The sequence below is a fragment of the Globicephala melas genome, chromosome 20, assembly GCF_963455315.2.
Source record: "Globicephala melas chromosome 20, mGloMel1.2, whole genome shotgun sequence".
In the NCBI taxonomy this organism is placed as follows: Eukaryota; Metazoa; Chordata; class Mammalia; order Artiodactyla; family Delphinidae; genus Globicephala; species Globicephala melas.
Window position 1 is genome coordinate 5634582 of NC_083333.1, and position 12597 is coordinate 5647178.

Genomic DNA, 12597 nt, shown 5'->3' on the forward strand with positions numbered 1-12597 from the left:
CCCTTTAAAATTTTTACTTGGAGAAATACTACTACATAAGTGCACAAAGCTATACATATAAGGATGTTTACTGTAATACTGCAACACCAAAAAAAATTTATTTAAATTATGGTCCATACACTTATATGAGGCTATTAAAAACAGTCAAGGGGACTTCCCTGGTGATCCAGCGGATAAGACTCCGCTCTCCCAATGCAGGCGGCCCGGGTTCGATCCCTGGTCAGGGAATTAGATCCCACATGCCGCAACTAAGAGTGTCCTCATGCCGCAACTAAAAGATCCCATGTGCCACAACTAAGACCCAGTGCAGACAAAATAAATAAATAAATACATTTTTAAAGTTAAAAAAAAACCAAAATAGCCAAATATTTTAGTGGAATGATGTTCAAGGTACACTATTAAGTGAAAAGCATGTTGAACACACTTGGAATAGTCAGTTCCCATATTAGAATAAGTATAGTGAAATATCTACAGAACATCACCAAACTGGTAACAGTGTTTCTTTCAAGGAAGGCAGGGCTTTTACTTTTGGGGAGGGCTTTACAATTCTACACTCTGTAGTATGTCTACAACTTTTGAATTAAAAAAATGAGCCTGATTAATATTAATAACTGGGGGGAAAAAACACAAAACATTATCCAAGTAATACAAAGAGAAATAATCAATTGGAGCCCATTATAAGTTCTCATAATTGGGATAAAGAGCTGATATAGGATTATCACTGATGTGGAAGTGTGAGGAGGGTGGTAATCTTTTTTGAATTAGAAAGCAAAGAACAGGGAGTTCCCTGGCGTTCCAGTGGTTAGGGCTTAGTGCTTTCACCGCCATGGCCCCGGGTTCAATCCCTGGTTTGGGAACTAAGATCCTGCAAGACATGCGGTGCAGCCAAAAAAAAAGAGAAAGCAAAGATGAGGCTAGTAAATCTGGAGAAAAAGGTTGGTATCAGAACGGAAGAGGATAAGCGTAAAGTACAGGCCCTTTCATGAGGATCTGTGGATAAAAACCATCAAGCTAAAGTGACCCCTGGAAAAGGAGGTGGGCCAAAAAGACTATATGCACACATCCATCCTTTGGTTGATTTTATGGAGAGAAGGTCTGATGAGATCTCATTTCAAACCACACTCTAACAAGGAAGCACAGTTCTCAAAGCTCCAATGAAAAAGAGAAAGGTGGCCCTGTGGCTGGGCAGGGAACAGGTCGCTAAATGTGGCATCTGGGGGTATGGTTTCCATGACTTACAAGCTGATGAAGAGCTACCTCGCCGCAGGGTGGAATGGAAACAGCCCAGAACAACTAACCCTGGGCTCAGGGCCATACCTGCCTTGGCTGCCTGTGAATCTCTGCCGAGTCACACGCCTGCACTAATGTGAACCCCTGTTTGTGCTCAACTCTGCACCTGCTCTCAGCTCCCCCCCGCCTGCCTGCTGCTTGGGTGGGGCTCTCTCTGACTCAGGCCTGCCCAGCAGAAGGGTGCTTTTCTGGGTAGGGCGCAGGTCAATTTGTTTATGAAGACAAGCTATAATCAAGTAGCTGGGTGTAAGGTGGGGTTTTCCCCCTTTCCAAGCTGCACGAACTCCAGCCACCCCTAGGAGGAGACAACGTATCACACACCCCAAACGAGTGAGTGGCTGTGGGGAGGGGCAAGCTGACTGGTTGGATAGGTGGGCCCGAACTATACTTTGTGACCAACGGGTGCCAATGTGCTCCCCTTAAAGCTTCTTCTTTTTCGTCTGACACCCTGTTCCCTGACCTAAATAGGACTGTGTTCTCCAGTTTCCATCCCTCACCTATCATGAGGATGTTCAAACCTGCACCAAGTCCTCTCAGCCACCCACCAAGGCAGGACAAGTCCTGTGATGCAAATCACTGGGAAGATATCTCAGGGAGTAGCTGTTCTCACCCTAATAGTAAAGAACAGCTTATCTCATCAGACAACAGGCAAACGGGAAATTTTCATGATCCCGAGAACCCTCCAAAGTATGTTTTAAAAAAACTGCCTGTAAATCACTAATAAATTGAGAGGGAACGAGAGACTGATGTTATGCTAATAGGCACCAACAGTGCAAGTCTCAGAGAAAGCAGCTGACATCATAGCTGCTTTACCCAGCAGGGATTTCCTTCTCTTCTTGGGGAAGATATTAATCAGAAAGTATTGGGTCAGGGCTCTGGAATTAAACTGACACCTCTTGTAAAGGAGAAAGAAAAATCCCAATCCAAAAATAAGTCTGATTCTGCTGCCTTTTTCATTTTTGCAGTAAAACCTGCAGGGAGAGTGGCAGGCGGCTCTCTGACATAGTCATGATACTCATTACCACAGCCTGTAAAGCACTGCTATTCCATGTGGCCCTTCCTGATTCCCCCTTCTCCTCCCAGTGCAGGGGTTAGTAGCCAATCACCTGAATTTTGTGCTTATCATTCCCTCCCTTTTCCTTATTGTGTCATCGCATGTTTTGTTCCAACAATATATAGCTTAGTTTGTATGTTTTGAATTTTACATAAATGAAATCATACTGTATGTATTCTTCTACAACTTTTTATGCCTAACATGTTTTAAGACTCATCGATGTGTGTAGCTGTAATTTCATAGAGTGTAGTGAATATGCCACAATTTATTATTCATCCACCTTGCTGATAAGCAGTTTTAGCTATTACGAACAACACTGCCACGGACATTCTTGTGCCTGGTGCACACTTTGGTTTCACAAAGGTGTTAAATACAGGAGGGGAAAAAAGGTGGGTCACAAGGCCTATGTGCATCATGAGTTTTACTTGGTATCACCAAACTGTCTCCCAATGAAGCCCTTTCTCAAGCCAGATTATTCTAATGCTCCGTCACTGGTAGGAATAGGTGTAAGACATTAGATCATATCTGTTATTTTAAACTGTTAATGTTTATATTCAGCTGACTCCCGCGACCTATTCCAGGTAGGCAGCAAGTGCCAGAAAGAACTTCAGAGCTGGTTTGTGGCCTGGATGATGCAAACAAGTCTCAGGTTCGTGGCCTCTGACCTGAATTTGGATTCACATAAACACACTGACACACGTGAGATGGCTGGGCCGTTCTGGGTAAGAATTTGCCCTTTTACTTAGTAAATGAGCAAGAAGGAAAGCTAAATGACAGGATGCACATGATGTCCCATTCTCTTGCCTCCACTTTCTTTCTTATTGTTATATGTTTGGTAAAGTACCAACTCTGAGAAAATTATATAGAGGAAAATACTGCTAAAAATGGAGTATCAGTTGCAGTAAAATCAGACTATTTATGGTTACTTCTTAGGGCATTAGGCAGCCTGTAGAGAAGAGGAGAAGGAAGAGAAGAAGCATCAACAATTGAGCATTTTCATGCACTGTGCGTGGTCCTAAATACTTGAAGATTATTTCACTGAAAAGCTGTTAAGAAAATCCTTTAAACCTTACTTGTGATTGGCTGTCACCTGACCAGGAATCCATGTCCTCTCATTCTCGGGTTCCCTCCTGCTGGCTGACCATTATGTACCAGCTAACTAGACTTCAATGTCTTCACCAGCAAAGCCAGGGTGAAAGACAGCTCTGTCTCCTCTGGCCCTGGTGACAGGGACATTCAAACAATCAAAACTAACATCTATGAGGACATGTGTCACGAACTCTCCCTGGCCACCACCCAGTTTTTCTTCCTTGCCCCTTATACACTGGAACCTAATATCTCAGACACATGGTCCACCTCGCAGATGCATGAAATCTGAACTTGTCTAATGGAACATAAATCTGCCAGATATCTAAACGATCCAACTCCAGAATAACAAACAGGGTTGCTGGTAGTTTAATGGAGGGTTTCAACACGCACACATGCACACACACACACACGCACACACACCCCTCCTCCTGCCCTCACTCCCATCCCCCGGCTATAAAAACAGAAAAAATAAAATTAGATATGAACAGTATCAGTGCCTTTATGATACCCTCACTTTTAGGTCTAAAGGAGACTATTAAATATTAGTCTCCCTGAGGCTTAAAGACATACTAAAAGATGCAAAAAGTCTCTTGTATTTCAGAGGGACTGTCACTGTTTGGTCCACCCTCTCACATTCTGATTAAGAGACTGTAACCAATTCATAAATCACTACAGGGGCCTAGAGTCACTTTGTTAAACTTCTCTTCCACCAAGAGGTCAAAGTACCAAGCTAATACCCTCAAACAGAGGGTTGCCACCTCACGTTAAGCACCCAGTGCCACTCTGGACAACCAATGGTGCTTGACAATGCTAGGATCAGAGCTCTATCTCTTTGGGAAAACCACCATGTGCCTTCTGGGAGAAGATATGAAATACAAGATATCTAAGCACCTGGAGAGGAAATGGAATTTCTTTGCAAATACAATGAGTGGGATTTTCCCAAGGCCTTTCCTCTCTTGGTGACCTAAGCTGCAAGGCTTGACAGAGCTTCAGACCGTCACAGGAATCTGGGGCTTCTCCTTCTTTGCTCTTCTAAGCAGACAGACCCTGGAGCAGTACTCTAGGGCTGGGCAAGAGTCTGAGAGGCCCAATCTACTCGGCAGTCAGCCTGGCAGGTAGCCTACAAGTGCTGTTTCTTGACAACACATCATAGATTGCAGACCCTAACAGCTATATACCCAAGAGGCATTCCTACTCTTTTTCCTTACTGGCAGAGGCCTGATTTGGTTTGACTGTTCACTGCCCCACAGTTTCAGGGAATGTGGCACTTCCCTAGCACCAGAGAGTGAATGTGAATTTGTTTTAACCAGTCCAGGAAATTCTATTTGCCTACCCAGTGCTTGGTTTTAAGAATATGACCCTGTCCTGGTCAGTGGTCCTGTGGGGGTGGGGTGGGTGGGTGGCAGTCTAGTGGGGAGCTTCTGGGAAAAGTCTTCTCCTCTAATTGAGATGCCCATTCTTTCAGCCAGACGCGGTGGAATTTACATGTAGATGCCTAGACATGTGGCAGATATCTGGCAATCATGAGGCAAATTCAAGGACCAAGCTATTAACTAAGCAAGGGAGAACACAAAGTAGAGCAGGAAGATGAGAGCACCAAAGTCCCTGATTACATCCCCGAGCCCATTACAGTCTTCTTCGGTGCTTCTTGCTACAAAAGAAGGTAAATGGTCCAACTTTTTAACTACCTACAGCTGGGTGCTGGTTCCTGCCGATGCACTCTTCAGCCTTTCTACCCTGCTCTCTGCCCTGGAGGCTGACGTATGAACCACCTCCACTGGTCCCCTTGTCTTCGGACTTCCACAGGATTTGGCTAATGGGGAGCCCCAGCAGGAGACTGGAGGGAGGAGAGTGAAGGCAGGCCTCTAGTCCTGTAGCTCCTTCCCCGCAGGGCCACTCTGGCTGGCTGGGTCCCCTGACTGAAGGCTACTGCTCCTCTCTGAAGGCGCCTTTTCTCCAGGAGTCTCCATCCAGGTTCTAGTAACTGCGCCATCCCTCTCTGGGCCCAGGAGCTATTACCAAACAGCCCTGCTGACATAAGTTCCTTGATTCCACTACAGTCCTACACCTTTGTAAACAGTCCCCTTATAAAGTCTTCCCCATATAATCTGCGTGTGCTGCTTCTTGCTGAAATCCCAGTTGATGAAGATGTTCTATTACTTGCAGCTGAAAGCAGCCTAAGTGACACCCCCAGCACTAGATTTTAGTTTTTAAAATTCAGGAAACATCACAATACAGAAAATTCCAGGACACTTCCATTCCAGTTTCTAACACAGTTAGTGTGTCTGTTGGTGGCGGAAGGCAGTGGCTAGAGGAACTGAATGGCACATGCGTGTGTGTTCTCTGGGTAGCCTTGCAGGAGGGGCTTCATGAGAACCACATCTGAATAACCCTTAACGGTGCATAATATACATTATATACACTTTTATTTACAATAACCCTGTGAGCTAGGTCTCTTGATTTTCATTTTATAGATGGGGTCAGGTGAGGATCAGAACTGTGCAAACTTCTCAAAGTTGCAGCAAGGGGGTGAACCAGGAACGGAAACCACATCTACTGACTCAGATTCTGTGGTTTTCTCACTCCCCAGGGCTTGCCCCTCCCTCCGTGAATCAAGACCAGGAAGGCAGGATGGAACCAAAAGGGAAAGGGAAGAGGCAGGGTGACTTGTGGGTTTATGTTGCCCTTCTTATCCTCATCTAAGATTTTTCTGAAATACCTTTAACATCTAAGAAAAACTACATACGCTAAAAAAAAAACAAAAAAAAACCACCACCCCAACCCAACAGCTTGCCTGGGATTCCAGAAAAAATACTGAAATTGGCAGGACACACAGTATCCTTCCTCTCAACGGGTCACGTGAGGACACTGCCTAATATCCGTCATGTGTGCGTCTGGGAATATACAATATTTGTGTCCCATCCAACCCTCAGATGCCTCTTTCTTGTGCCAAAAAGAACTTCTCTGTCCTACCTTCTGATGTAATCTAAAAATGTCATCAAAATCTGGCCCCAAAGACCTACAAATTCTTTTTAAGTGGAGGAGACTTCAGTATCCTCCCAGCCTCCTAAGAGAATGGCTCAGATGAAATCATGCCAAGTACTGAGTAAATGGGAGGGGTTTTTTAGTGGAAACCGTAATGCTATGCTGTGGCCACATTTTCACAATACTTCGGCGGTGGGAGGGTGGTCACTCTGCCTGGTTAGGCTGGAAGGCTATTTACCATTTTGTTCAGGGGAAACACAGCCCAGATTCAAGAGTCGAGACCAAGTCATGAGACTCACTGGAGTCAAACTCTGGCATCAGCCCCGACTGCTTCTAGGCAGCAGTGCCTTCACCCTAACAAAACCACCTAGAATGTGCCTACATGGAAAAACAAAGCAAAATATGGTACTCCACAGCATGTAGCATCTCAGGAAGTTGATCCTTGAATTCAGTTTACTAAGAGAGTAAACTGAATCTTTTTCCTGAGATCAGCTGAAGGTGGCTTTCACCACCAAAGGGTAATAAAAATAATGTAGTGAAATTACTCATTTTATAACCAATTACCAAATTATTGTTGAAACAGCCAGTTCTTATTGATATAGGAAGATGTTCGAGACCTAGTACTGGGTAGACAGAGAAAGACAAATACTCTATGGTGGTATCTCTTATACATGGAATCTAAAAATGCCAAACTCGGAGAAACAGAGTAGAGTGGTGGTTACCAGGGCATGGGTGGGGTTGTTGAGGGAAATGGGGAGATGTTGGTCAAAGGGTACAAATTTCCAGTTATGAGATTATAAAGTTCTGGGGATTTAATGTACAGCATGGCAATTATAGCTAATAATACTGAATCATATACTTGAATGTTGCTAAGAGAGATCTTAGATAGTCTTACCACAAAAAAGAAACGGCAGTTATGTCAGGGGTTGGAGGTGTTAGCTAATGCTACAGTGTTAATCAGTTTGCAATAGGTAAATGTATGAAATCAATACACTGGACACCTTAAACTTATGCAATGTTGTACATCAACTGTATCTCAATAAAGCTAGGGGGAAAAAAGGAACAGTGGCAGTTAAGTGCAGTGTAAGTGCTCAATAAATGCTGCCACAGTTTAAAAAAAAAAAGACCTAATACTGGGTGAAGAAGTAAGGCTGAAGAACAGGTTTTGTGGAAAAAAAAAAAAATCCATCAATATATGTGATAAGAGATAAGATAATGTCAACTGCTGTCTGTGGTTATTGAGTTTCTAAATGATTTCTCCCTTTGTAATTTTCTGCATTTCTGCAAAACATATATATATAAAATCAGATTAAAAGATCTTAAAAAAGAAAACAAGTGAGCTATTTCTGGGAAGCCCCTTCATACCTCAAATGGGTTATATATATCCCAATTCTACAGATTTGTCACATGACCAGAATTACTGTTGAAGGTTCAGTGAAACCAAGCACTGAGGAAAAAAAAAAAAAAAAAAAGCCCAAAGCAGCAGCAGGTACTTGTTTTAAGAGAATGGGCCAGGGACTTCCCTGGCAGTCCAGTGGTTAAGACTCTGCACCTCCACTGCAGGGGGTGCGGGTTTGATCCCTGGTTGGGGAACTAAGATCCCACACGCCACGCGGCCCGCCCCCCAAAAAAAGGGCCAAAAATTTTCTAAGAATTTCAGCTAGCACTACCCTGGAAGCAATCAGTATCCATTTTGATAAGGCAGCTGCATCTGGCCTTAGAAGCTGTTGAGAAGTATTTATTAAAATCTGCACCTAGGGCTTCCCTGGTGGCGCAGTGTTTGAGAGTCCGCCTGCCGATGCAGGGGACACGGGTTCGTGCCCCAGTCCGGGAAGATCCCACATGCTGCGGAGCGGCTGGGCCCGTGAGCCATGGCCGCTGAGCCTGCGCGTCCGGAGCCTGTGCTCCGCGACGGGAGAGGCCACAACAGTGAGAGGCCCGCGTACCGCAAAAAAAGAAAAAAAACCTGCACCTAATTGAGATCTGAAATAAGGGAACAGTATTTCCACCCTTTAGTTTAATGTCTTTAGTTTAGATTAAATGCCTAATCTTCCATGCTGATCTTAAATACTGGTACTTAATTTTTAAAAACTAGATGGATAGAGGTTTCAATTTTCAAATCCTATCACACACTTAAATTAGGTGAGAACTAGCTGCAGACGACATTTCACTGTGCCCTGGGGAGCATAAAGGAGGGAAAATCTGAGAAAGTCAATTAAGGACTCACCTTGCCAGCAAGATCCCCTGGTACTCTTCCAGCTGTCTCATGAAGCTGGGGTTGGGCTTGGTCACTGTTCGTCTTTCCTTCACGTAGTCATAGGCTCGGTCCAGATTCCAGCCATACTCCTTCATCGCATAGGCAATCACAGTGGAGGCTGAGCGACTCACCCCCATTTTGCAGTGCACAAGGCATTTAGATCCATGTTTCCTAGTTTGGGGGATTGAGGTAAGGAGGAAAACACAATAGTGAGTACACTTTAAGAGCTAGGTTCTAAATGTGTCCACGTCTCCTGTCTGGCCTTTCCATTTTCTTGCTTTGTAATTCACCCCACCTTAGTGCACTTGTGTGCACCTCTAATCAAATGTGTGGGGCAATTCTGGTGCACTCAAACGATATTCAGTGTTAATATTAAGCCTCTCTAGTTCATTCAGCAAACATTTATCAGGCATTTACCATGTTTAAGACAATGTGCAAGGTCTGGGATGCAAAAATAAGTAACAGTTTTTCCCTAAAGGGTAGGACTCATTGGGAGAAGTAGACAATTAAAATTCAAAAAGGTAATTGCAATGACAGTTGGTCACAGAGCACAGAAGGAAAATTTTCTATTTAGAGACTGGAGCCCATTTTGTGTGTGGCTGGAGGCCAGTCCTCTCAGCCCCAGGGGCACCTTGACGGCTGGCATGCTATTGAATTACAGGTGTGGCAGTGATTCATCTAATTTACCCAAATGTTGTGAGTTGCTTCCAGTTCCAGTTCCAATAAGAGTTCTGTCCCGGGAGGAAAGTACAAACCAAATGAAACTAACTCTCCTCTTTACTCAGATGTAGCCCTGGATATTACTTTTCACAACACTTTTCACAACCCATGTTCTGTCTAGGGACTGGCTATATAACCCGTGGAGCTGGATGGGACCATGTGATGTACCACATGGCTTTCTCAGCAAGGAGGGTGGAATGAATAATTAGCTGTTTTTGTGTTTTTTTTATGGGGTGGAAGAAAGAGAAAACAAAGTCACCATAAAGTGACACTAACAAACGAAACTCCTCAGTCTTATGCCAGAGCTCATTACCTTGTATCTGAGCATTACTCAGCTCTGCTAATTCTGCTAATAACACAGTGTCTGGCCCAGAGTAAGCCTTCAAATATTTGCTAAATGTATGAACAAATTTATGGATCTCCTGATTACACCTGTCAGTTGTAAGTAGGAACAACATTTTAAAATCTGGAAAAAAGAACATTTACTCTTATCACTAGTGTATGTGGGCTGGAATCCTTCCCAAGTGGTTATTCCAATAAATTAAAAAATGCACACGTCAGCCTAACAGGGGAAATCTATTCATCCACTCACTCACTCTATTACAGGAGACAAGCTTCCTTCCAGAAGCTTATAATCCTTCTGCGGGAGACAGACACACATGAATGAGTTAAGCACCAATGCAAGGAGGCATAAGGTTAAGTGCCAAAATGAGAGGGCCAGCCAGATAAGCTATGGGAATGGAGAGAAAGGTCTGGAATAAGTGAAACAGTCTCAAAAGAAAGGTACAATCTTAGTGTCCTATGGTTGGTGCGCATATGCGTCTCTGTAAGCTTAGGTGATTCCAAATGACTAGGACATGTTTGTTTTGCTTATGTCACCACAGAGTTTTCACTTAGACTCCAGTTGGGAAGCCGAGTCACAGTGACGCAGATGGAAGTTCAGACATGTGCTCTATATTTTCCCATCAAGCTCTGACTTTAGTACATCGAATTTCAGGTCTATGCCTGCAGGCACAGAAGGTGCTCAAACTTGGACAATCTTAAGAAAAATACAATTATGAAATCCACTCCTATGAAAACATTTCTTCATTTTGAACTGGGCTTTTTCAGTGGATGGCTTCTAACTCAGGTAATGAAGGATCTGCAGTTAGTTCTCACCTAGCCCAATTTCACCTTTCAGGTTCATTGCCCACCCCACCCCCTCACTTCAAGTGCTAGATTGTCCAAATTAAGCCCAGCATCACATTAGGAATGCTAAACTAGAGTGGCCCTGAAAGTGTGGAGTCCTAACCACTGGACCGCCAGGGCCCTGATTAGGGTGAAACACATGAGGTGCCCAGGGTGCCACTTAAGGGGAGGCACTCACTCTGAGACGCTGACCTATACTTGCAGGACATGGAGAGTGCATGCCTCTCAGTAAATGTAATGTGGGCGCCTCACGTTATCTCCCTCTAACCCCAGCCCTGCTGAAATCAGATCTTTCTCTTCACTAGGACTGGGGCCTTGCCTTGATCTCTAGCCTCTTTGGCTGTAACCCTGACAACTTGCCTAGTCTTTTCCAGTCCCCTTTCCTTAAGGAACTAGACTATTCCCATATACTTGATGGACTGAAATGAGACATGATCTTAGGTTCAAGTCCTGTCTCAACCACTAGTTAATATCTCTGAAACTCATCTCTGCAGTCTGTCCTCTTCTGTACAGAAGGAAGACAGCATATGCCTCTCTGGGTTTTGGAACGTACAGGAGAGAATATGTGTAAAGTACATGGCACATGGGAAGCATGCCATGAGTGGCAGAAGCTTCAACAGTATAAAACAGTCTCTCAGGTACTGGTTACTGAGAAAATGGGCTCAGAGCTGGAGTATGGGGATTCAGGACAACTAAGAGGAAGCATTTCCTGACCATGTAGGTCCTTAAGTGAGGTGTGGTATCATTCTTGAAGGAGGACTTTAAAAGCAGAAGTGGGAATTCCCTGGTGGTCCAGTGGTTAGGACTCCATGCTTTCACTGCTGAGGGCCTGGGTCTTCTGAGTGTCACCCCACCTGCAGAGGGAATGTGGCCAACATGCTTACTGATGTTTTTTTCTACTGAAGGGATAAATAGGACTGGCACAAAAATCCCCAGGGACTTAAAAAATCAGTGTTGATATATTAATACTAATACTAAACACTAAATTAATACTATGGAATTGTTTCACTAAAAGGACCAATTAATTTAAGGAAGATAACAACAGAAGGGCCAGAGGAAAAATTTCACTATTTAGAGTAGCATAAAAGTAAAGTAAAAGAATGGGAAAAAATTTCCAAAGTGTACTGTTTCTCTCCTTGTCTTCAGAGAGCAGGATCAAGTGTTCCACCTGTCTGGAATAATTTCTATTCTGTAACTTTCAAGTGTCCCTATTGGTAACTTAAGAATTCTTCCTTCTCTCATTCAGAATTTCTCTTCTATTTCAGAATTTCTTCCTTCTCTCATTTCTATTTCTTTCACTGCAGCTTGAGTTTATTTTCTCTAATTTTGTGCTCAACGGAAATAGCCAACATGAGATCATCTTCCAGGGGCTTCATCTACTTAAAGCAAAAGTACTAAGTCACTAGTCATCTTTTCCCTAGTATTAAGAGAGCTCAGTCTCCTTTTTTCTCTACTTCCTTTCCTCTGAGTATCATCAGTAAGTTATCTACAGCTTTCAGACCCCAACCATGTGTGGTGCACAAGGAAGAGGGGTCAGAACGTGTGTGTGGGACCATTACTCACTTTGCTTTAGAGATGAATTTGTAAGTGTCATTCCAGTAAGCCAGGAGATCCGTTGCCTCTTCGTCATATACCCGAATGTTGTGATACTCAAAGACTCCTGGGAAGAAGTTATCTATCTCTCGAGTGACATTCAAGATATATCGCACCCTGTGAGGAAACCAAGGGAGATTATGAGCCCTACTACTCAGGCGAAATCCAATTCCCAGCACTGGAATTTTTCTTATTTAAAACTTGCTTACTCCTGGGTTTCCCTGGTGGTGCAGTGGTTAAGAACCTGCCTGCCAATGCAGGGGACATGGGTTTGAGCCCTGATCTGAGCCCGCATGCCGCGGAGCAACTAAGCCCATGCGCCACAACTACTGAGCCTGCGCTCTAGAGCCCACAAGCCACAACTACTGAGCCCGAGTGCTGCAACTACTGAAGCCCACGTGCCTAGAGCCCGTGCTCCACA

General features: G+C 44.0%; 1 protein-coding gene across 4 annotated transcripts in view; it reads right to left on the bottom strand.

Annotated features, from left to right (window-relative positions):
• SSH2 (slingshot protein phosphatase 2) overlaps positions 1 to 12597 on the bottom strand; it is a 245419-nt gene that overhangs the window by 8101 nt on the left and 224721 nt on the right. For all 4 annotated transcript variants that reach the window (XM_030861928.2, XM_030861926.2, XM_030861927.2 and 1 more), the window contains 2 exons: positions 12147 to 12293; positions 8646 to 8846 (listed from right to left, as the gene is read on the bottom strand). In XM_030861928.2, the coding sequence (XP_030717788.2) occupies positions 8646 to 8846; positions 12147 to 12293 (348 nt within the window). The remainder of the gene's footprint in view (positions 1 to 8645; positions 8847 to 12146; positions 12294 to 12597) is intronic.